Source organism: Genypterus blacodes, unplaced genomic scaffold (genome assembly GCF_046128005.1).
Source record: "Genypterus blacodes isolate CSIRO-AG114 ecotype Tasmania unplaced genomic scaffold, CSIRO-AGI_Gbla_v1 ptg000008l_1, whole genome shotgun sequence".
NCBI classification, from domain to species: Eukaryota; Metazoa; Chordata; class Actinopteri; order Ophidiiformes; family Ophidiidae; genus Genypterus; species Genypterus blacodes.
In genome coordinates this window covers 4071414-4097993 of record NW_027466822.1, presented here as the reverse complement: position 1 = coordinate 4097993, position 26580 = coordinate 4071414, and the positions used below count along the sequence as shown (strand labels likewise).

Below are 26580 nucleotides of genomic sequence, written 5' to 3'. Positions count from 1 at the left end.
AGGAGATATAGATTCTCTAAAGGAAAATGATAATAATAATAATAATAATAATAATAATAATAATAATAATAATAATAAAAGAAAAACAACTAATCTCCTCACCCAAAATAGTATAACTCCAAGGTCTTGTAAATCTCCACCTTAAAGTGCATTAAATTAATTCCAATAAAAAAAAGGCTAAAAAAATTCAGCATTTGGATTCAGGAATTTGAATTTCCAAGTACTGGTAGTTATAGCTTAAAACTGAACTTAAATCTTGGGAACAAAATTAGAGGCGAAAGAGGAAGAATGCATCACCATGCAAGAGATGCAGACCTCAAATTCAGTGTGGCAAAATTAAAACAAAGCCATTTGAGCCAAATTGGAGAGCATATACTTGATGGTGGTTACATAAAGCACATGTCCTGGACAGAAAATGCAAGGTAGAGACAGAAACACTAACTTCAACTGAGAGAAGGGGAGCAGTCAAGCGCTTCAGAGGCACCACAACGGCTGTACCCAGACCTCAGCAGTGGCGTCGGAGGATGGGGTCCACTGAACCTTCCTCTGCCATATCTGCCGTACATTGACTGCAGGGGGTGTGTGTCTACATGTCGACATGTTTTTATAGGCCATGCCAAAATCATTATCTACTGTAAAAGAAACCACAGAGGCTGGAGTGATTAAGTGAAAAATCCCCTGTCCAACACCAATTTTTCCATTTAAAAAAATCAGAGATGCTGGCCAGCCAGATGACGTTGGGCCTCCCAGATTGCAACAGACCATTGATGAAAGCAGAGGGCTACATGACCGCAGTGTTGATGCAAGAACATGGGGGGTGACAGAGAGTGTAGTTTGAATTGGCTCAGTGGCAGCGGGACATCCAAACTGTCCCCACTATGTTTGCGGAAGGTTCACAATCATAGCTAAACCGCTCCCATCCAATCATTCTGCACAGCAGAATTGGTTGCATTGACAGAAGCATGTAGATATGCAAAAGGAAAAACTGATAACATCAACACAATCAATAAATATGCAAGTCTGAGGCACACAAACAACCTTGCAAAGGGAAACTCCAGAAAACAAGAGATGTGTTTCTGACTCAAAATTAACTCCCCCAGTTGATTAACAGAAATTGCAAGCCAGAGCGACTCAGGTTGAGAGAGCCATCTGGAAGAAAGCAAGTTCTAAAGTCATTAATAATGTTTTGTTATGGACCAGATGATATACAATGTTTGCTGAAATATCTGTTCTTTCCTTATGCCAAATTGACACACAGCAAGGACCAAGTGTCGAAAGGGGGGGGATGATGAATGACACTGATTTACTTGAAACATTGTCAATTTCAATTGTACCAATGAAAATTTCTAATGATGATGTAGTCTTGAATCTTAGTTCACCACCAGCTTGGATCCCACCATTTGTTTGATCTACATGAAATTGAATGATTTGAGTTTATCTCATACTTTCATACTCATAATAATTTGGACTGATTCTTTATATGAGTCACAGCTCCGTTTAAAATGTGCCATTCAATACCACTTGCTTATATATGCCACTATATACAAGTGAAATTCATCATTTAATCATCGTAAAATGTAGTACTTTTTAGAATATTTAGATATTTCAATGTAGCTGACTTTGATTGATAATACAGTATATTGAGCTACCAATGGAGTAGGACACTTGCTTGAGATTCTTCTGCAGAATTATCCCCTGAATTCCTTCCTCTAAAGCAGGGGTGGGGAACCTCCGGCTGTTTTAACCGGCCCGCGAGACAATTATGGCTCTTCTGTTGACAGCATATAAATAATTATACTGTGATCATAATCCCCTCGGCAGACCGGCAGATCCCAGCTTAAATTATGAAGCACACCCCAAATTTAGTGTTCAATAATTTAGTATAGCCCCTGCGGGATGATGTTGTAAGATGTGAAATATACATATATCTATCTATTATAAATACTATAGGGAATTATATGGTCAACATAAGGTTACATTCACAATCAGAATACTGGCTCCAACCATCTGAGCCTAATACACAAAGCCCAGAGAACTGATCACCATGGGAGGCCCAGAAAACATACATATGACTAGAACCACATGAGCTTCAAGACAAAGGCTTTTAACACTTCACCCACCAAGGGCTCCCTCTCACACACACACACAAACACAGAGACTGTCACACACACACATACACACACTCAAATCCACACACAATCAGAATATTGGCTCCAACCATCTGAGCCTAATACACAAAGCCCAGAGAACTGATCACCATGGGAGGCCCAGAAAACATACATATGACTAGAACTACATGAGCTTCAAGACAAAGGCTTTTAACACTTCACCCACCAAGGGCCCTCTCTCTCACACACACACACACACACACACACACACACACACACACACACACACACACACAGAGACTGTCACACACACACACTCAAATCCACACAAACACAGACTCATCTAAGAGCTGGACACACACACACAAACTAACTTTTTTATTTTTTCAGCAACTTAAAACAAGACAGAATGATAGGTTGGTCATCTCCGTGCCATGAACACATAGAAGTCTGGAGGACGTTTGAACTGATGTTGTGCTGTTCGACCAATTCACGTGACATAATTGATCATTTATTGAGTTGTACATCTTTGATAATATTCTAATTTTCAATATTTATTTTAGTTTGTTATACATTTATAAGGGAATAGTTATCCGCCATAGGACCATTAATTGTAGAGTGCTTGGATTGGGGAGTGATTTAGGCAAAGGACGAGAGAGGAGAGTGGCGTGAGGGATGAGTCGGGATGTTGTGTTGGAGCACTGTTAATGGAGAGTTAATAAAGGATTAAAGAAGGAGAAGTAGTCCCGTGCCTTGCTTGACACTGACCCAAAGAAGAAGACCTACGAACGAAGGTACAAATAATATCGGTCGTTACAATAAAATCAAGCAGGGAGAAGCGGATGAGTGACAGCTGGAAAAAAAGCAGCATTTGGATGCATTTTAACAATTGTGACAACATAAAGGCAGAATGCAGAATTTGCAGAATTAAGCTGTCATGTCCACTCAATCCATTGTATGTTCTTCCAAACAGAAAAACATTCCAAAACTGTACGCCAGAGAACGTGCTTCACTGCAAGAACATTCCAAAACTATTTTAATTCCTCATGAAAACAGTACCACACTCACTGCCATCTCATTACATCAGAACAGACTGAATGCATGTGAAGTACAGATGTTATGGGAACTGCAGGGAATTCCCTGAATTACAGGAAATGTGAAGGGAAATTGTGATAGTGATATGTGGACAGACAAATGTGAAATATGATAGAAATAGTATTAGTTAAATCAGTAATAACATTGTTTTCTTTTCTTTGAGATTAATATGATGTGAATTCATTAGTGTGAATTGAAGTGCATTTTGATACAAAATGTGAGTATTGGATATCGAAATTTTGTAAATGTTCACACAGAAGACCCTGATTCAGCTTGTTGGGGGGAGAATTAGCCATGTGGATAAATGTTACTAATAATGTAAAACATGAGGAGCTCTCGGACACTTTTATTTTGTCAAAGTAGATCTCAGAGGCAAAAAGGTTGGAGACCACTGCTTTAACTACACAATAACATGAATCCAACATATTGTTTTGAGAAGTGATGGCAACTCTCAGCTGCCATCACTTCTCTTGACCAACAGTGCGCATCTGATCCTTCCCCAGAACTTCATAAGAAACATCTTAATCTACAGACCGAGTTTGATCTTATCGCCACCAATGACATTGAGCGTTTACTACTACAAACCCAAGCTACTATTATGAAAACAGCAATAAAGCCAGCTGTCTATTGGCACATTAGCTAAAATGACAATCCACCTCCCAGCTGATACCCAAAATCGGTATTGATGCTAACACCACTACTACTGACCCTGTGGAAATAAACACCACATTTAAGTTATTCTACTCCTCCCTTTACAAGTCCGTTTTTTCTTCCGACACCACAGAGATGAATCAGTTCCTTGCCAATCTCAAATTCCAACATCAAAGCCTACACTGCGCCAGCACTGGATTCTTCACATTCTCTTGCAGAATTACACTCCTCAATCGAACTGATAAAGCTCCAGGCCCCGATGGATTAGAGTTCTTTAAGAAATTCATAATTAAACTTGCACCTCTACTTAATAAACTTGCATCTCTACTCCTATTGATGTTTAATGAATCCCTAGAGCATGGGTTTCAAACCCGCGGCCCGCAGATTTGAGACCCATGCTATTATGTTATTTTGTGGCCCCCTACTTGACATCAAAGTTTGGTGTCTTTTTATTGCACATTCATTTCAATTTCAATATGCTGCTGTTGTTGTCATGTCATAAAGAATTTCAATGTTCAGTATGACCTGTGTTTTACTGTGCACATGACAAATAAACTTGGAAACTTGTTAGTGCGGCCCGCGCTTATTTCTCAAACACACTTTTTTGCTGAGTCGTTGCTCGAGTTGTTGCCCTGAGCGTTTCTTTTTCTTTCTTTTTTTATCACTTATGGGCTACCATAGCTCAGGCTAGTGACAGCTCACGGTGGTGTTTGTTGTCAAGTTAGCCATTGTGAATTAGCAACGTTAGTCACCTGAGCAAGGCACCGAACCCTCAATTCCTCCCCCCTCTGCGAAGGGTGGTAATGTAATGTAAGTCGCTTTGGATAAAAGCGTCTGCCAAATGATCGTAATGTAATGTAATGTAATGATGCAATGAGTAGCTTATCATTTCTTAAACAACCATGTCGAAAGACAGATCCAGTGGTCGTGGAAAAGATGTTAGTCTGTTTGAGAAGGGTCAAATCATTGGCATGCATCAAGCAGAGAAAACATCTAAGGAGATTGCAGAAATGACTAAAATTGGGTTAAGAACTGTCCAACGCATTATTAAAAACTGGATAGATAGTGGGGAAGCATCATCTTCGAGGAAGAAATGTGGTGGGAAAAAAATCCTAACTGATCATAATAGGCGATCACTTAAACGTTTGGTGAAATCAAATCGCGGAAAAACAACAGTGGAACTCAGGGCTATGTTTAATGGTGAAAGTAAAGGCATTTCCACACGCACAATGCGAAGGGAACTCAAGGGAGTGGGACTGAACAGCTGTGTAGCCCTAAGAAAACCACTAATCAGTGAGGCTAATCGGAAAAAAAAGGCTTCAATTTGCTAGGGAGCATAAAGATTGGACTCAGGAGCAATGGAAGAAGTAATGGGCGCATCAGGGTAAGAAGAGAGGCAAATGAAGTGATGCACCCATCATGCCTAGTTCCTACTGTACAAGCCTGTGGGGCAGTGCTATGATCTGGGGCTGCTGCAGTTGGTCAGGTCTAGGTTCAGCAACATTATGTGCCCAAAGAATGAGGTCAGCTGACTACCTGACTATACTGAATGACCAGATTATTCCATCAATGGATTTTTTTCTTCCCTGATGGCACAGGTATATTCCAAGATGACAATGCCAGGATTCATCGGGCTAACATTGTGAAAGAGTGGTTCAGGGAGCATGAGACATCATTTTCACACATGGATTGGCCACCACAGAGTCCAGACCTTAACCCCATTGAGAATCTTTGGGATGTGCTGGAGAAGGCTTTGCGCAGTGGTCCGACTCTCCCATCATCAATACAAGATCTTAGTGAAAAATTAATGCAACACTGGACGGAAATAAATCTTGTGACATTGCAGAAGCTTATCGAAACAATGGCACATCGAATGAGATATAATATATTATATATTATATATATAATATCAAAGCTAAAGGCGGTCCAACAAAATATTAGAGTGTGTGACCTTTTTTTTTAGGTGTCGACTTTTTTTTTGGCCAGGCAGTGTATATATACTGTATATAGCAAATAGCATAAGATGGGCGACAAGAACCAAAGCCAAATGGTGGTCAGAACCTGAATATTATAAAGAGGTTATAAATTATTATTAGAAGAGAAATAAAGAAAAGGAAAAAGGACAGATATGTGTGATCGCCAAAGAAAACAAATTTACCAAGAACAATTTAATCAAAAAGAGCAAGAAATTAAGATATAAAACATGAGACAATGCACTCGATGTTAAGAATTAAGACAGGTGGGTTAACATGGACACCAGAGTTAGCTCAATGGTATCCAGAGAGATTTTGGTAGAGCAGAAGGATGTGTAGTAGGTAAACGAAAAAGAAAATCTAGATTACTTTATTTATGAATGTGAAAGGTATAAACACCTGAGAGAGAACACTTAATGATAGGAAGTGCTCGAAAAAGCTATGAACAATGATAAAGTTTTCAAATCCCTCTCAGAATATGTAGAAAGGGCATACCACATAAGATCCCAAATACTCAGGTATTGAGATAAAAACATGTAAATATACCACAATGAAAAGCCTGCCTTAAGGGTGACCAAAGCGCTGTATAAGTGTATGTAATAATGGTAAAGGTTTTGGTTTTAAAGGTTTTGGTTTTAAAGGTTGTGGTTTTAAAGGGTATGGTTTTAAAGGTTTTAAAGATTGTGGTTTTAAAGATTTTAAAGGTTGTGGTTTTAAAGGATGTGGTTTTGTGTTTTAAAAGGTTTTAGTTTAAAGGGTTTTAAAGGTTGTGGTTTAATGCACAGAGAAAGTTGCGGTGGACAAGGAATACAACATCAGACGTCATTACTCAACTAGACATGCTGAGGAGTATGCAAAATACCAGGGAGATGAGAGAGAGGACCGGGTCGCCAGTCTTAACGCATGTCTACTGAGACAACAAGGTTTTTCCGAGAAAGTAAGCAAAGAGAGTGATGCGGCAGTCGAAGCTAGCTACGTGGTGAGTGAGATGATTGCTAAGGCGGGGAAACCATTCACACACGGCGAGTTCATCAAAAAGTGCATTTTACAGGCTGCAAGTATAGTCTGTCCGGAAAAGAAGGGTCAGTTTAGCAACATCAGCCTTTCAGCCAACACAGTGGCAGAGCACATTTCTGACCTGTCAGGTAACATATACGATCAACTGCGTGAGAAAGCCAAACATTTCCGTGCATACTCAGTCACTCTTGAGCACAGACATCACTGACACTGCGCAGCTTGCAATGTATGTCCGTGGTGTTGACGACAATTTTGAAGTGATGGAGGAGTTGCTCACAGTGATTCCAATGAATGGCCAGACCACCGCTCAGGAGATATTCCACCATCTGTGTGATGCCATTGCGGATGCCAGTTTACCATGGAAGAGGTTTGCTGGAATAACAACTGACGCAGCGCCATCAATGACAGGGAGGAGAAATGGACTGATGGCACTTGTTCAAAGAAAACTGGAAGAGGAGGGTGTGGAGAAGGCCATTGCACCGGCAGTTCCACGCCTTTTTGGAGGAGATTGAGTCAGCATATGAGGATGTGCTCTACTACCCCAAGGTACGTTGGCTCAGCAGGGGATACTTCTTGAAGAGGTTTTTTTAGTTGAGAGAAGAAGTGAAAGCCTTCATGGAGAAGGATGGGATGGTGGTTCCTGTGCTAAGTGATCCGAAATGGCTCATGGACTTAGCTTTTCTTGTTGACATCACACAGGAGCTGAATGTACTGAACAAGAATTTACAAGGCCGGGGGCAGCTTGTCAGTGCTGCCTATGACAACGTCAGAGCATTCTCCACAAAACTTGTGTTATGGAAAGCCCAGCTAAGCCAAGTTCAGGGAGGTGAGTGGAAAAGCAGACAAGCTTGGACCTTTCCTGAGCTTTCCAGGATGTTCAAGCAGACCATGTGCCTTTTTGGGAGCACATATCTGTATGAAAAGCTCTAACCCTAACCCTAACTCACCATGAACTTTAATAAGTCAAAGTACAGACCAAACTTATTGATGAGCATCTTAAAACCACACTGAGGGTCTCAATTGCCTCCTCCCAAGCCAAATGCGGCTCAGCTGTGTGAGAGGAAGCGCTGCCCGGTCTCTGGCAGCAAGGAGTAGGTAAAAGAAGCCTATGTTCTGAAGAACCGTTCATGTTCTAAAGTGTTATTAATAAAGATTGAGAAGATTGAATCAGTTGTACTTTTTTTGGAAAACTTGAAACCCTTTTATTTGGGGAACACTTAAGGCCCAGCCTCACCCAGACTCTACCTCCAGCGGCCCCCAGGTAAATGAGTTTGAGACTCCTGCTCTAGAGAAAGGCTCTCTTCCTCCCAACTTCCTTCCTCTAACTCAAGCTTCAATAGCTCTTCTCCTTAAAAAAGACAAAGACTCCACAGCCTGTGGCTCATAAAGACCTCTGTCCCTGTTCAATGCAGAAAATGAACAATTGCTCTACAGCTTGGAAAAGGGTCTTGCTGACTATTATTTCAAAGGAACAAAACAGCTTTATTAAAGGTCGACAACTATTTTTTAATACTCGCAACTTGAATAAATATTATTCAATCCTCTCACTGTGAAATTTTCCTACAGATGTAATCTCCCTGGATGCAGAAAAAGCCTTCCAGGGGTAGAATGGGAATACTTAATTGCAGAATTGAAGCAATTTGGCTTCGGAAACAAATTCATCAGCTGGGTGGGATCTATATACTCCTCACCACAGGCCAGTGTCCATACAATTGATATTCGTTTGGAATACTTTACAATACAACAGGGGACAAGCCAGGGATGCTCCTTATCCCCACTTCTCTTTGCTTTGGCCATTCAACCACTGTATTGCTAAATGCAGATGATTTGTTGCTCTACTTAACTGTCCCCATATCTAGTCTCCCGGTTGTCGTGCACATTCAATGTTACCCCATTAACACAATAAATTTGCAGGTCCGCCATGCAGACTTTAATCTCAGTCGCTAGGGGTTGAAATATCTCAGCATCAATGTCACACGTACATTTTATACTGCTCCCACAGCAACACTGAAGTCTGACTTTCCGAGATGGAACAACTTCCCAAACTCCTTAATTGACAAAAGTTGAGCCAGGATTTCTTTACCCGTTTCAATCCCTTCATTTATTCCTACCTAAGCATTTCTTTGACTCTTGACAAAATTGTCAGCGCCTTCATTTGGAGTGCAAAGTCTCCAAGGATCTGTACATCATTATTGCAAAGATGTGAGTTCAGTGGAGGTCTCGCCTTACCAAACCCCCAATTCTATTACTGGGCAATTCATGCCGATAAATTACACGACTGGGTTGACTCCCCTGATCTAGCCTAGTGCAGGCTGGAAGCCAAATCCTGCTGCAATTCCTCTTCCATAGCTGCCCCAATATATTCCTCTCTCCCAACCAAGATCTCAAAGTTCACCAAAAGCCCAGTGCTTCTCAGATTTGTTATCAATTTAGGAAACACTTTCAATTTGCAAACTCATCTCCTCTAGGGCCAGTTTGCAACAGCCACCACAAACTGGCAGAATGAAGTCATATGCAAACACACAGTCTTGTCCTGTGCTCATCTCCCTCTTATCCAGTTTTAAGGTCTTACACAGGGACCACTTCTCCAAATCAATATTGTCTGAAATGTACACAGAAGTAGAGGACAATTCTGATAGATGTTCGGGTCCACACTGTAACCTAAGCCACATGTTCTTTCTTTCTTTCTAGATAGATAGATAGATAGATAGATAGATAGATAGATAGATAGATAGATCGATAGATACTTTATTGATCCCATCTTCAAAACCCCACCCAACTCACGCTAATTTAAAACTGCGCAAAAATAAATGATCACTTTCACCTCTGTGCTTTGGTAGGCGACGCCTGCCTTTTTGATTGATAGATTGCCGTGGAAATCCCTCACACCTCCCTCTATTGTACAATGGCTGAGGGACATGAAGATTTTTCTTAAAGTCGAGAAAATAAAGTCCACTATGAGGGGACACACTGATAAGTTCTATCACAAATGGCAACCATTTCTTTCCTATTTTACAGATTTACAGGCTATGCCAGACCAATGACTGCAAACTTGATCACCAAATAGTTTCTTTATCTCAGGCGGGCCAGGATGGGGGTGTGTGAATGTGGGGTTGAATGACGGTTGGGGTGGGCCCCTTTTTGTTTCGTGTCTCCCCTTTTTTTACTGTCTTTCGCTCTTTTCTCCCAAACACAGCCTATGATGCAGGCGGCCCGTAGCTACCTGCTGCCTGTTGTATGATGTAATCCTGTAAAAACTGTACCTACGAGATCGTTGAACTAACTGATGTCATCCAGACTTCCCCCCCTTTCTGTATCAAAAAACAGTCTCCAAAATGTCCCATAACTGTACTGCCAGTCATGTCAGTGTCAATGTCAATGTCAGCACGATCGAAGCGCACCCCCTGCCAACAACATTTTTGTGTTCAATCGCAGTGCTAGTGTCGAAATAAATATATATATAAATGTTGTGACCCCTGTTGTCTGAATTTTGTCCAACATGCATTACTGATTGGTCAAAACATTCTCACACGATCTCTGGGTATGTCAGCATCGGCATTTTCTCATGGAAACCTATGTATACGTATATTCATTGTATCCAGCCAATGTGTTTTTAATTTAGTCTAAGCATTTGTCTATCAGTCTAAGACAGATGTGACCTCGACGTGTAACTATGCAATTGATAAAATACTAAGCAGCTCCTAGCTCGGGTATCACTTAGCGATTTGCCTAATAGCATTAAGCTCAAAGATTTGCTCTACTTGAGTCCACTTTCGCAAATGCGTTAATTTAATTTTTACCAAATCACAAATTCCCCAAGTCCTTCCTTACAAATTTCCACCATAAGTCACAGAAGTAAAGCACCAATTTTAACGCAATTCCACACTATACCACACTATTAATATGATTAAAAATTAAGAAAAGCACAAAACTCCCCATTTAAACATGGAGCAATCGACTGTATGGGTGCTCAAATCACTGGAAAACATACTGCAGTTTGGCTGCTCCCTAAAATTACAAACTTGTCCAATAAAAGCGACTGTGGAGGTGGCTTGTAAATGCGAAAAGCGAAACTGTTGCAGATTTGACAGACTTGAATACTTTCCTTCGCCAGTCAGATAGGTTGTGTGTGTTAATGTACATATGTGTGGGGGCTTGTAAGTACTCACTGAGGGCCTCCACAGCAATGATTTCATCTTTGCACAAGCGCTGGCAGGTCTGGTTGTCAGCCAACCTGCCTGACTTGAAAATCCTGCACTCAATGCACTCCCTGCAGAAGAGTGGAAAAGAAAGTTTAACTTTACTTTTAACTTTTAAAAATGTCCTTGATAATGAAATGGTAGAATTCTAAACTCATCGGACATTGGACGGCAGTGGTCACAGCTTACTGCAATGACTTGTCTGTAGAGTTGAACCTGGGTCAAGGGTCAAAGGTTTCCTTGGAACACAAGAGCTGTTGGTTCTCAATGAAATGTATTTACTTAACCACACATCCCATTGGCACTATACGTAACCTCAAAGAGCCTGAGTGAGTGATGTGCGAGCGTTTCATTCTTCAGGTGACAAATGGCAAAAGAGTTGCCAGTCTAATGCTTCTGTCATCATAGCCAAGATAATTCCATAGCCTTTATATGAGGGTTTGGATTTTTCATGAGCAATGCTTGGACTATTCCCTTATCTTATCCCTGGGGCTGATTTCTGAAGTTGTTGGCCCTTGTCCCACTTCATTCTCACAAAATTAACTCTTTTCCTTGCTCTGGTGTGCTGTGCTCCTACATGGAACAGTACCTCTTAGTGCCACACGCATCAGGACAAGTGGGGCATTTTTCACAGGTATCTCCAAAGGCTCCTGGCTCTGTACACAGACAGCGGCCACACACACAGCTGCCCCGCCCACTGCATATCTGTCCGTCATCTGAGATGCAGGAGGATGTCTCTGTTGAGCAGTTGCAGTTGTCGCCAATGTAGCCAGCATGGCACTTACACTCTCCACAGTGGCACTCGCCATGACCTGAGGATGAGAGGAACAGAGAAGAAATGAGAACTCATTATTCTGCATCATTCTTTTGATAGCTACTGGTAGTAAGGCGACTCCGGCCTTGAAAAAATTCAGTCTTTATGACCTTTATGATCACTGCCAGAACCATGTTAGCCACCTTGATAAATCTCAAAGGCAAAAATCATTGAAGCCCACCACTCCTCAGCTAGTTTGGAATACATTTTCTTGTGTTTAAGTGATTTTGCATTTAGTGAAACTGAATGTGAACAAATTGTTATTAGTGTGTGGATCTATGACACACATTACAGAATAATGTTACACAATGGAATGTATGCTGACTGTCAGTTTCAATTTCTGTGAGTAGAAGTTTAGCCTGAAGTTGCTTTCACACTCATGATTCAATTCAATTCAACTTTATTAATATTGCGCCAAATCAAATCAAAGGTTATCTCGAGGCACTTAACAAACCGAGCATTTAAAGAAGCCCAACATTCCCCTTTGAGAAAGCACTTGGCAACACCGGCAAGGGAAAAACTCTCCTTTAATGGGAAAAACTCCCCTTTGACGGGAAAAACTCCCCTTTGACGGGAAAAAACCTCAGTCAGAACCGGGCTCTAGGTGGGCGGCCATCTGCCTCAACCGGCATCATCGAGCTGAAATCAACACAAATTGATGGAATCTTACTCAGGGTAACAGACCCAGATTATGTTTTTCAGACGTTTATTTTTTAGATGTCTCAGGTACAAAATACGTAGCAGCTATATTTATATGTATTTATAGAGAAGGAAGTACCACTAGTGCAGTAAGATGACACAACACAAAGTGTTTTTAGGGGCTGTGCCCCTGATACTGGTTTAAAGAGCAGACAGCAGAACCTTCCTCTGTCATCTCTATTCACTCGAGCAACTGAAAAGAACACTATACTGGTGATACAATTCACACCTACAATCTGCACTGAGAAAAGTATAGTTTTGTTTGGGGTTTTTTAAAATCTACTCATTACCTCAATATTCACACTGCAAGGAGTCACAAAAGAGGCAGTAGTTGAGTCTTGCTGATGCTCTGATTTGTTTTGGTCATCTATATACGTCACTTGACAAGAATACGTCTTGATGGAGGTATGGCAAGACCCTCCACAAATAATGCATTTATCAGAGCAAAGTCTGTTGCCACAACTGTATACGGAGGGAAAGGAAGGGAAACTGGCAGTTTGTCAAGGCAAACACTATTTTACAATTGACTTGGAAATTAACATTTTTATCAGAAATATAGCAGTAAACACCCATAAATAGTTTAAATTGACATACATGACAAGAAGAGCTTTTAAGTGAGAGACACTTCAAAGGGGGCTGGTGGTGATCCTGCAATTGTAGACTGTTCTCACAGAATTCCCACCTGAATCTAAGCTGCTGTAAAAGGCAGCATGTGGCTGTGTTAAGGAGCTGGAGAACCCTGGTCCTCCATAGATGCCACATAGTCTCTGTGGGGGAACTTTTGCAGTACACATCAGTCTGATAAACAATTCAGGATAAGGAATACATTTGTATTACACGCTTATTCCATCAACTTAAACTTGATAGAATAAGCAATAGTTTCTTGTATATACTGTAAACTGTGGAGGAATTTCACAGCTGGATAAAATGAAAGCACTCCTGAGGGATCGGATTAGCAAGTTGATAAAATTGGCCATCATAATGTTGGGCCTACAGAGCAGGCCCCAAGCCGGGAGATAGTATCACAGCCTGTATGAGGTCGTTAAAGCTTGTTGCCGTGTGCTTCCTTTGTTCACAAACAGGAAAAACTACAGTCCCCAGAATTCACAACTTGATGTGCAAGCGGCAGCCAGCAACAGTAACTCCCTCTCTATCTAGCCTTTAGCTATTTTTCTTGTGTTATGTTATGGGTTTTTTTGTTGCCGTATCAGTTACGTTAGGGTTGACTAGTGATTCCCTAACATCACATTTACAATGCTGTGGAAAGTGGTCTCGGTTTTTTCTCATTTTTGGGACACTTCTGCTCAACCGCGTGGCCGCCTTCGCCCAACACTACGGCGATGTCTTTGTTTACATGTGCAGTCAGCTGGTTTCTCTTCGGCCGACCGCGTTGGCAAGGGAAAAGCCCAAAATCCCCAAGGAGTTGAGAAGGAAGTACAGGGGATGTAAGGCTGGAGTGAAACAACCAGAGAAGAAACGGACATACAAACCGTATCTCCCTTCAAACACCATGGGGAACGTGAGATATCTAGCTAACAAGACAGACAAGCTAGCGGTCTTGGTGAGGACTCAGCGGGTGTATCGTGGAAGCAGTGTTTTGTGTTTTACAGAGACATGGCTCCACAAGGACATCCTGGACTCCAACATGAATGTCAACGGCTTCCAGACTGTTCGGGCGGACAGGATTCACCGAGCGAGCGGCAAGAGAAAAGGTGGTGGGCTTGCTGTTTTTATTAAAAACAAATGGTGTTATCCTGGTCATGTCACTGTGAAAGAACGTTTGTGTAGCCCAGATATTGAATTGCTTGCTGTGAGTCTAAAGCCGTATTATTTGCCGCGTAAGTTCTCACGTTATCCTCTTGTCTGTTTACATTCCTCCCTCGGCGAGCGCGACGCTAGCGAGTGACGTTATCCACTCATCTGTGGTCGGATTCCAGACTCGGCACCCGGACGCTTTCATCGCGATATCCGGGGACTTCAATCACGTCTCTCTGGCAGCGACACTGCCCACGTTCAAGCAGTTTGACTGTCCAACCAGAGACAACAAAACACTGGACCTGCTGTATGCCAATGTTAAGGAGGCAAACAGCTCTGTGGCCCTTCCTCCACTGGGCAGGTCTGATCCACCTGCAGCCCCTGAACAAGCCTCTCGTCCAGCGGCAGCCTGTGACTACAAGGATGGTGGGTTGCTTTGTGGTTACTGAGGAAATTGATGATCTCACAGACTGTGTACAGGGTACATCAACTTCTGTGTGGACAGTATTGTTCCCACAGAGACTGTACGCTGCTTCCCCAACAACAAACCTTGGGTGACCAGAGACATCATGGCCCTCTTGACATTACATTACATTACAGTCAATTAGCAGACGCTTTTATCCAAAGCGACTTCCAACTGATCTGTCAAACTTAGTAGATCTGTGCTAAGTCACACGGTCATTTCTGTTTTTGATATGAAGTATTTTGTCAGATGACTGATCACTTTGTACACTCAACCAGTTGGGCACACAAATCTGCCAATGGATAAATTATGTAACAATGATGGTAACTTGACCGTTTTTTGTCCAGTGCCTCGAGTGTTCCTTTGTGAAGTGGTTGCAATGGACCAACTACTTTTTTCTCCAGCTAATGACAAGCTTGTCATACAGTATGAGATGTGGGATGAAATCATGGAGTGCATGTACGGTTGTGCTGCATCTAAGGGTGTGTGGTTCCTTAGATTGAACTTTCAAATATTACACACCTGCTTCACATGTTTCTTAAAGGACAACTGTGAGTCAATAAGAATTCCCAGATATTCAAAATGTGAAACATTCTGAATCCTTTGACTCTTTACCATAATGTCTGGTTGAATTCCATTTTGTCTTATATAAAAGTATATACAAGCAGACTTATTTAAGTCAAGTGTCAGGGAAGATTCTGAGATAACTTGCAGCTTCTTGTGATCTGGTAGTACATGTGGTCTAACTTCTATTTGAATTTGAATCCTTGTGCAGCCCCAAATTACAAAATTATAGGAGTTTTGCAAACTCCTGCAAACGTGTACTGGGACATACAAGTCACTCCCGCACTTATTACAAGTATAGGAAATTGTGTGTTGGCAACAACATTCAGGAGTTGCTGAATTTTAAGCCAACAGAACATAGTTATCCATGTCGGCACTAATGACACTAGGATGAGACAGTCGGAAGTCAGCAAATCAAGTTTGGCTAGGGTCTGTGACCTCACAAATTGTCTCTAGCCCCCTCCCTGCAAAAGGTAACGATGAGCGATTTAGCGGGCTTTTGTTTTTGAACTGGTGGCTGGCAAAGTTCTGCAAGGAGCAACACTTAGTTTTTGTAGACAATTGGTCCTCCTTTGAGGAAGAAAACACTATACCTATGGCATTATGTGTAAGAAAACATTAAATCATATCTTAAATGTCTTCCAAAATCACCATCAAAGAAGAGAGAACAGGCTACTGTGGACATGGTTGCCTAGGCAGCCAGGACTTACACAATGTACAATGAAAGTACATGATTACAGGAAAGGCACCCACCCTTATACACTCTGATATAAACATGTTTGCTCTAAGAATACATTACATTACATTACATTACGATCATTTGGCAGACGCTTTTATCCAAAGCGACTTACATTACATTACCACCCTTCGCAGAGGGGGGAGCAATTCACATCACTCATGTATGATTGAATAAAAGAAGAAGCCTCTCAACTCTGTCTCAGTTAATTGGTAATTGGAAACTTCAATATAATTGGCGTCATGTAACAAGATTGTCAAGAGCAACCTGCTGGACAGCCGAACTGAGGGGAAGCCCCCACACAGAAATGCCCAAGTAGCGGATTTCGCTTTTTTTTAAACTTGTATAGTATTCTTTGTGAGGGTGGCTGCCTAGAAGTCCGTTGCTCAGTTGTTGCTCAGTAAATTCAGTAGACTTAAACTCACCAAAATAATCTGGCTAAGACTGGAGTGAGCAGAGAGGGAGAGGCTGTGTGTGTGTGTGTGTGTGTGAGTGAGATTGGAAGTCCGCAACAGTGAAATCAGGGCCTAAAATACTAAGAGGATATTTAGTCCCAGTCGTCTTTAACCCAAGGACGTACAATAGTCGAGGGATGAGACTTAAAACGTGATTTTGAAACTGTGGGTTTATAAGTGTGACCTTGAACAATTCTTTGGCCATGGGGCGACAAGACGCCCATAAATACGACCCCGGGCATGAATAAAAAGTCTGCTAATTGGCCATCAAACTTTTAGAACTTAGAACCGGACTAGCTAAGAAGAAACTTTTCTAGTAAAAAACGATACACGAACTCTCTGTCTCACCATGAGGAAAGGAGCAGATTAGCTGGCTTACAGGAAGACCAAACAAAAAAAGAGTCTACTATGTAAAGGTTGGTTTGTTACTTCAAAAATACATTGCAGTTTCTCTATGAACGGGTCCGATTGATATCCAATAGCAGTTGTTGGGCCTATAGTCACATTCCAAACCACAGGCCATGTGCTCCTTTGTTCACAAACAGACAAGAAACTACAGATACCAATACCACCTAGAGTCGTATGCCCTTCTCACACCTTGGTCGTTTGGGGGTATGAAAGCCAACAGGTCCCTGACCTCTGCCTCTCCAGCTGCTAATCTTAGTACTATAGGAGATCCTCTCTCCCCTCTGTGTAAAAGACGAAGGCGTTGGCCTAGTGAACACAACTCCTCTAGATCTTTTGCCTGCTGAATTTTTTCTTGTTTGCTCCACCTGCACTCTTCCTTCTTTTTCTCCCATTACCCGTTGACAAACCTCCAAAGCTTCCACAAGGATCTAAGATTTGAAGCCCAGCAAGCCTGCACTTTTGATCAACCCACCAGCGCACGGCCTAATCCTGCCAGGAAGGCCCACACTGGACTCTCAGCTCAACAGGCCGCTCTATCCATTCCACAGTGAATCGCAATAAGGACGCTATTCCACCAAGTAATGCTTAGACATTTGGGCAGAAATAGAGTTAGACAAGTGATATTGTATGCATTATATGTGGGATACTGTGGTCTTGGTAAAACTGTGATAGTGAGCGACACCGTCGTGTGTCTGACTAAAGGTTTTGTGTATTGCAAGACTCCTTTGAGTCTACCAGCCTGCCTCACAAATCACCTATATAGATTTTGGCTGACACCTCCCACCCTGGACACAAACTGTTTGCAACCCTCCCCTCAGGCAGGAGGCTGAGGTCCATCAGGACCGAAACCTCACGCCACAAATCCAGCTTCTTCCCCTCTGCAGTGGGCCTCATCAACAAGGCCAGGGTCTGCCACTGACCACATAATTTCCTTAGCAGCTTGCACGTTTAATCTTATTTAATTTTGTTAATTTCTTTAATTTATTTTAATTTCATGTTGTTTTTTATACCAATATATATATATATACCAATAACCAGAAAAAAAGTCCTTTTAACAAACTTAATTGGCAATAAAAGCTTCTGATTCTGATATCAGGACTGACCCTTCCCCTCTTCTCCTTCTCTGAGGGGTGTGTCATCCAGCATACATCCACTCACACACACACACACACACACACACACACACACACACAGACATATACACCCACACATAGGTACTAGGATTGAATTCACCATCTTGGCCGTGAACGTTAAACCCAAGGATTCCGCCCTCGGGGGTGTGCCACTAGTAATAAGACCCACACACGTGCTCGCCCCCCATTTTGTATTGCGCCTGTTCTTAGAGCCGTATCCACCATTTTAGTTTAATCCAGTTGTCATTCAGGACTTGCCATTAGTGGGTGTGTCAGCAATTTAGTCACTTCCTCTACACGCCACACACACATTCACACACACACAAACACACTCAAACTCAAGCTTAACTACAAAATTCCCTTGTGGTTGAATCCCTTATTTTTTTAACTTCGTGTTATTGTTTATATTAGTCTAGTTTATTATATTCATGGTGGGGACTCTTAGTTATTATTGTGAGTTAATAAATCTTTTCACATTATAACAGAAGTGTCTGGTTTTGTTTGTTATAAATGCTGTTTGATCCAACCTCTATGGAGGACTAAAAGTGCCAAAATTAAATAAATAAATACGCCATTAAATAATTAATTAAAAGTGTCATTAATTAATTAAATGTGTCAATAATTAATTAAATGTGTCATTAAATGTGAAATAATTGATTAAATAAAACAAGTCATACAATTTAAAAAAAACGTTTAATTATTTCAGTGCACATTTGATTATTTCATAGTTCGGTGTTACAGCGAACCATGAATTAATTTTATCTGTCAAATTTACCCGTCAAAGTTAGAGGGCGGGTTCTTACACCTGATTGGTTACCCTGCACATCAAGGCAAGGCAAATCGATTGCAGATAATGGATTGATGCAAAGCTTTAATAAATGCTTTACACGCTACATGCTCGGGGTCAGCAGGTCCTGCTTCCACATACTGTGCAAGGTCTAAAATATCTCTCACCAACTCTCTAGAAAGTTCACGGATTCCCTCCATCAACACAGCCGCCATGTTTAGAAAAACTTCTTCTACTTTCTGTTTCAAGGCAGACCAAAGCAGTGGATTAGACTAGATTTGCGTTAGCCCCGCCCACCGACTTTGATGGGTGAGGTTGACGGATAAAATTAATTCATGGTTCGCTGTAACACCGAACTATGAAATAATTAAATGTGCACTGAAATAATTAAATGGTTTTTTTAAATTGTATGACTTGTTTTATTTAATCAATTATTTCACATTTAATGACACATTTAATTAATTATTGACACATTTAATTAATTAATGACACATTTAATTAATTAATGACACTTTTAATTAATTATTTAATGACGTATTTATTTATTTAATTTTGGCACTTTTAGTCCTCCATAAACCTCTACCACGTCAAGATATCGCTCCTTTCAGACATAAAGGATAATGCATAATTTGTTCCCATTTAATTAATTAATTAATTAATTAGATCATTTTAATTGATTATTAAGATATATATATATATATAAATATATATATCTCTGCGTTTGAAATCGACTGTTTGAATGCACTTAAGTGAATGTCTAAATCTAAATGTTAAAGCATTACATGTGTATTGAAGAATTAGAGTTCAATAAGAGGAGATAGCTGATAATACATGAGAGGTCTTGTTTAAAGTACTTGAGCTTGGGTGTGGTCTTCCGAGATCCCAGAGAGAGAGACACACACCAGGACATTTTGTTACACAATCCCACCTTGCCCACTCCTCAATAAGATCTAACGAAATTTATATACTTAGAGATACATAGTTCACAGTAAAACAAATGATTACATTTAAATAATAAGTGAATTCAAAAGAACAAAAATTCTAATATTAGAATTGTCATTCAAGCTGTTGCAAATTGTTGCAATTGCTGTCCCTTTCATATTTAAGTTGACAATAGCATTATGTGTGAGTGTATTTGTGCAAAAGTATTAAGAGTCGTCAGCGCTGACGATTTGAATGCATAGAATGTACTGAGGAAGGGTGTGGTCCTTGTGTGTGTGATTGGGAGAACAAAAGGTAGCTGTGTGTGTTTCCAGTTTAGGCTCCATGGCAAATACAAAAGTATATTAGACTGGGAAATTTGAGGCTGAGAATTGTAGAAATAGTACAACTAGTAATAACTGGTCAGAATTGATGGTTGAATGTTCCTTCTGGTAATATAATCAGTTAAAAAAAACCTGTTGCAGTGTTGTGTTGTGTGCAGCACTGTTGCTGTGTTGTGATGCACAGTTGCTATATATTGCTATATATTCACTCAGTGTGCTGAGACGGATGTGCACACATCGCTGTGCTGTTCACCACTGAAGCGTGGGAGGGGCGTAAATGGGGGCCATTAAGTGGGCGTGACTCGGTTCCAAACAGTCAGAAGTAGCAGACAAAAAGGCTGACCTCCTCCTGCTTCATATCTGAGACTCACTGTTGTCAGGTTTGATCTTACTCTATTATATGGTTTACACTACATTTGATGAAGCAAGAAAGAAAAAACAAAAGAGAGAGAAAGAGGGAGAAATAATTAAACTGTTCAAAGATGAAGGCACTAACTACAGGAAAAGGCTGAGAGAAATCTGAAAGAATTACAAAGGTAAAAAAGGTTAAAGCAGAGAGAAAGCAGACAGAGAAAGAGCTGGTGTCACTAGATCCAACCTGGGCATAGCACCGCCCCGGGCCACATACGGCCATTGGCTGACGTTAATCCGCCCATGTAAGGTTAAACGGAAATTAGAAAATAATCGTATTGTAGCATCCGGCAAGATGTTAACATAATGGGCAAGAAGTTATCAGTAAACGTTGTTTTATTACTGAACTGCAACTGGTTACTGCGGGTCTTAACCATGCCAAAAAAGAACAATATAGGCATGTTTTAACCTGGCTCATCTCCACGCTATGCTCTCTGACACGCACACACTCTCAGGTCTCGTGTCCCTCATCCCCTGCCTGACTCAGTTCTGAAACACATTAAATGTCACACGAATAGTAGGAGTTTACAGAACATCTACACAGTACAGCATTTAACTTGAACATAACAGCAGAGTTGTTACAGTATTTTCTAATTTTACCTAATGTGTGGACTAAAACTTCATTGCTTACATCTTTTATTCATTTATAAATATTTTAAGCGTACCTAATGATACGATACAACGTGTCATAAATCATTGTGTGATGAGACGAGTCTAATTGACGCTACCTGACATTACCTTGTCACAAGATAGCCCTCAAAAATGTCCATGTCTTTTTCTTACCAAGCTTCACATATTCAGTGAGGCAGCAACCAACACCAGCTTTGTGATATCTCACATAATTGCTAGAAACAGCCAGTCTCTGAGGGGGAGTTAATCACAGAGTGCTTAGTGGACTCTGCAGTGCTAATATGCCCTAAGTAAAAGGAAGCATTTGAGAAAGTTCTGCAGTCCAGGCGAACCGTGACGAGAAGGATCGAGGACATCACGGGTGTAGTACACTAAATAGTAAACTTGCAAAAAGGTTGCGCTTTCGGAGGAGCATGAGACTGAACATGGTGACATTGGTTACAAAACAACTGTCTCAGGCTCAGCCTAGGCAAAGTGCTGAAAAGAGTTTGGGCCTGAAAGCTGAGATTAGGGAGTTTTGTGAGAAGAAAAAGGCAAAGACATCCCAGAGCTCTCAGATGGGGACTGGGTGGCAGATTTTGCATTTGCTGTGTGACTGCACTGATGAATGAACGTAACACCAAACTGCAGGACAAGGGCCTTTTTGTTCTTTGCTGCTTCACATATCCACCTCAGACATTCAGACTGACTTTGATACACTTGTTAAAGCCCAACAGAGACTAGATTTCTCTCACTGAACAAGAAAAAATAACTGAAAAACAGCAAATGAGATGGTTAGACTGCTTAATATTTGGAGTACAAAGATAATATTGATGTCTTTAGAAAGCTAAGGATCTCCTCTTTTCAACAGTACAGTATATGAAACTAAAATGTGTTTTTGGGTCAATGTGACTGAGTGGAGAAATGAGCAAGTCACAAATGGTAAAAACATTCTTATTTTGTGTACCACTGTTTTTGAATAAATGACATCTCACGTATAGCAATGTCACTTTTTTATTGCTTAATAATCATAACATTTACTCTTACCAGTTACAGCTTGTCAAAACAATGCAATTTACCGCTTCTTACAAAGAAATACAATTAATGTAATGAAGAATTAAGTTCAGGCTATTGGCCAAGCCCTCCACAATATTTTTCGTTTCTCATGTGGCCCTGTTAGAAAAATGTTGATTGAGTTATACTATGGGATAAGAGCATGCTGAAGTCCAGTACAGGAGGAAACAAGCAGTCTGATTAGAGACAGTCTTATGATTGACTTAGACAGTGTGCACTAAGATGTTTCCTCCTGATATTGATAACTTGTGATTTACTCAGGTAGTGTGGCCTGTTGTCATTGTTAATCTGATCAAGACTGCGAGTGACAGGGACAAAGTCCTCTGGCAACCATGTATAAGATGATGATTTGAACTACTGAAAATCAGTCAACCCAGACTGCAATGACCACACATTGTAACTGACTTGACTCTTGCTGCAGCAATAAATTCTCAACCCAAGTGTTCTGAAGTCTCCGTGCCTGAAGAAAAGAATTTTCCTGACAACTTTGTCCTTGGAGCCGGATGCCAACATCCTTCCTGCCATCAAGAACCGGGGCTGAAAGCTGTGCACAGTGGAGCCTGGGGCTCCTTCACCGAAGTCCTCTCAACTGAATTATTGATCATCAGAGGCCAGCCAATGACTAAATGGCAGGAAGGTGACGGCATCCCAGAACAGCAGAGAGAGGCACTGAGACGGACGACTTTTGGTGAGAACGTTTTGTTTGTTTTTGTACGTTTTTGGTTATTCTTGTATGTTTAAAAGACTTAAAACTAAGACCTGGGAAATTAAACAGTGAAGTTTAAAGCAAATGAGACAGTGTTCTGGGAACACTTCAGAAAGTGTTCTGGGAACGCTTGAGTAGTTCATAGTCTGTGTGAGAAGACTACTGATAATAAATAACTCCGTGTACACGTTAAACAGTGTTTTGGAAACACAGAAGTTCTGTGAACTTAACTGCAGTACTTGATGTTTTATGTTGTTGTTTTTCCTGTTATATGTTTTGACCGGTAAAAAATAAATAAATAAAAATAAAAAAGCAATGTATTTTAACCTGTATTGAAAAACCAATGTATTTTAACCTGTATTGAAAAAGTGTGTGTTTTATGTGGTGTTATATGATTGAAGTGTGACAGGATTATTACATAAAATACTGTGGTAGTGTAATAAGACAAAATGGGGAACAAATGTACAAGAACTGAAAAGGAATTGAGTGGAGATGCTAATTGTATGTTTCAAAGGGATCCGACAAATGTGAAATACTTACAAAGATAGGAAAAGAAATTTGGATTCCAAGGTAAATTGGTTCCCGAACAATGTGTACAATTGGTAAAACATATTGGCAAAATTGGTCAAGGAAACAAAAAAACAAATGATAAAAATGGGCTCACCCAGGCTAAAGCCTGGTTAGCTGAAGCCAATAAAAGAAAACAGGGGCAATTAAAAAGCCGTGTCCCACAAAATCTGACTAAAGAGGCCCTAAGCCTGGAGGATAAAGAGGACATTAACGCCGTAGTAACTTCACGGTGTCCTGAAGATCCATGTGTTCCTATACCAGATCCACCCCCGTATCTAAGTCATGGTTTAAATGCCACAACATCAAGTCCTCTGTATCCAGATTTGGACAAACTCCCTCAAGCTCCTCCAAGCACACCAAAGTGCCCGCCGTTAACGTTAAAGAAAATGTCGGGTCAAACTACCAGATCTGGAGGAAGGTGCAAAATTGAAATGCCTCACAATCAGAAACTTTTCCCATTATACAAGTACCTAATCCCAGGGCGCAGGGGCAGGGGCAGATGGGGTTGTACAACCGGACACAAAGTATGTGTATCGACCTTGGACATCAGACGATGTGAGAAGGGCTACGGAACATGTTCCCCACCCAAAGGTGAAGGCGACTGTATGCTAGCTACAGGTTGAACGGAGCAGAAGTTGAAAGAGCAGTTAGACAGGTTTTAGGACCAGATTGGTGTGTAATATGTGGGGATTGGAATCCCAATAATGCTAACGGTGTCCCATTAGAATATGATAATGTTATGCTGAATGCACGAGTGACGGCACTCATGGGCAGAGCTACAGCTAGGTACCAGAGAAGAGCAGACTGGACAGAAATCAATCGGTGTGTCCAAACCAGCTAACATGCAAAATGACTCCCCATATGAACAGCAACTGAAGAATGCCTTCCTAAAAGGCTGTTTGCCACAAATTAGCAGCTTCATTACAAAACACGTGATTAACCACAGTACTGCCAGATTAACTGATGTATATGAGTATGCTCGGCATGCAGAGGCTCACTTCAAAGAAAAGAAAAAGTTAAAGAAAGGACAAGTGTTCATAATGGATGAAGAGGATTTTGAAGAAGACTCCACAGTGTATCTGGTAGATAGGAATTTTAGAGGTAAAAACCAAGGCAGGGGTAGAGGCCGAGGTAGAGGAAGAGGTAGTCGTGGGAGTAATGAAGGATGCTTTGTGTGTGGTACAATGGATCATTGGGCAAGAGATTGTAGACAGAACATAAACAATAAAAACAGAGGTTTTCGAGGTCCTCCACAACCTTATGATCGTGGGGAAGGAATGGCATGACTAGGAAAGGAGAGTGAAGAGAATATTGGAAGGAATGAGACAGGGGAAGCAATAGAGGATGAGGAAGTGTTGGAGTTAAGTGATGCAATAATGATGTTACAGAATGATGAGAAACCTGAAGTAACATTGGTGATTGGGAGAAAGTCTGTAACATTTTTGTGTGACTCTGGAGCTTCCAGAACTGTAGTGCACCCCGATGACGTACCCAATGTCAGGGCATCCACGGCACATATCTATGTAAAAGCAGCAAATGGGCGGATACACAGAGAGGACTTATCAGAACTTATAGAAATTACAGATCCAGAGACGGCTGTCTCTGGCAAATGCCAACTTGTATTATCAAAAGTGTGTCCCTGCAACTTATTGGGTAGAGATATGATGCAATTGTTGAACATTGGGACGGTCCCATCTGACGGGGTTTGCGGGCGCACCGAATGACACAAATTTGTGTGGTCCAAGGCGTGGGACCGGTAGATTATTGGTACAGTCTTGACCTATCCACCACTGGACCAGGGTCAATAACCTCTGACCTAATGGAAAAAGCTAAACAAAAGGTGCCACCTGGGGCACAAGTAATGAGACCAGAAGATTTACATTGCACACATCAGGACCAGATTTTGGCTATGAAAAGAAGTTTTTTCAGTTTTGACAAACAACACTACACATAACAAATTTATACTGGGACAAAAGCGGAAATTGTGGAACTAGTTGCAAGTTACAGCCAGACATTAAAAAATTGTTTAGGTCCTGGGACACGCCACATGTCTCATTATCAAAGGGTAAAATGGACAGATGGTGTGATGTGGGAAAACTTGTAACCCGGGGGGAGGAAGCCTATGACTGGGAACAGGTTGGAGGGGGCTGCAAATACAGCCCCACAACAGGGGTCTACATGTATCCCCTGAATTGGACAACGCATGCTAAGACAGCAGTCCATTTAAAAGAAAAGTATACTCCCAAAAACTGACACATTCTTACCCTACCTGAGGAACAAGAAAATGAACTGAAGGAAGTGCCAGAACAATTGTGGTCAAAAGGAAAAGCTGATGTAGGCATGATCAAGGATGTGGGGGCTGTACACATAACTGCTAAATCATCATTTAGGCCGCACCAGAGACAGTACCCACTGAAACCAGAGGCGGAGCAAGGCATTGCCCCAATTATACAGGATCTTATAAAAGCTGGAGTGATAATTGATTGTCCAGATTCACCGTGTAATACTCCACTTTTTCCAGTAAAAAAGGCTCCACCCTCATCTTGATGGAGAATGGTTCAGGATTTGCAAGCTGTAAATAAAGCTGTAGTGCCTCGTGCGCCTACAGTACCTGACCCACACACTTTTGAATGACCTACGTCCGGACAATAAATTATTTTCTGTGGTAGATATCAGCAATGCATTCTTCTCAGTCCCGGTACATCAAGATAGTCAATTTTGGTTTGCATTCACATATAGGAAGAAGAGGTACACCTACACTAGGATACCACAAGGTTATTGTGAATCACCTACTATTTTCTCACAAGCAATGTCTGCTAATTTGGCTAAGTTTATACTGCCGGCTGAAAGTCAACCCTACTCTATGTAGATGATAGTCTCATAGCATCTAGGAGCAAGGAAGAATGCATAACCGACACAGTAGCAATGCTAAAGTTCTTAGCTGAACAAGGGCATCGAGTTAGTAAAGGAAAGTTGCAACTATGGCAGGATACAGTTAAATACTTAGGATATAACTTGTCACATGAGGGAAAACATTTGGACGAAAATAGAAAAACAGCTATTCTACGAGCACCCAAACCTAGAACTA

The 26580-nt window shown here is 41.1% G+C and overlaps 1 protein-coding gene across 2 annotated transcripts in view; it reads right to left on the bottom strand.

The window, feature by feature from the left end:
• itgb5 (integrin, beta 5) overlaps positions 1 to 26580 on the bottom strand; it is a 75025-nt gene that overhangs the window by 8873 nt on the left and 39572 nt on the right. For both annotated transcript variants that reach the window (XM_076156795.1, XM_076156787.1), the window contains exons 12-13: positions 11633 to 11855; positions 11014 to 11114 (exon numbers count right to left, since the gene is read on the bottom strand). In XM_076156795.1, coding sequence (XP_076012910.1) covers positions 11014 to 11114; positions 11633 to 11855 — 324 coding nt within the window. The remainder of the gene's footprint in view (positions 1 to 11013; positions 11115 to 11632; positions 11856 to 26580) is intronic.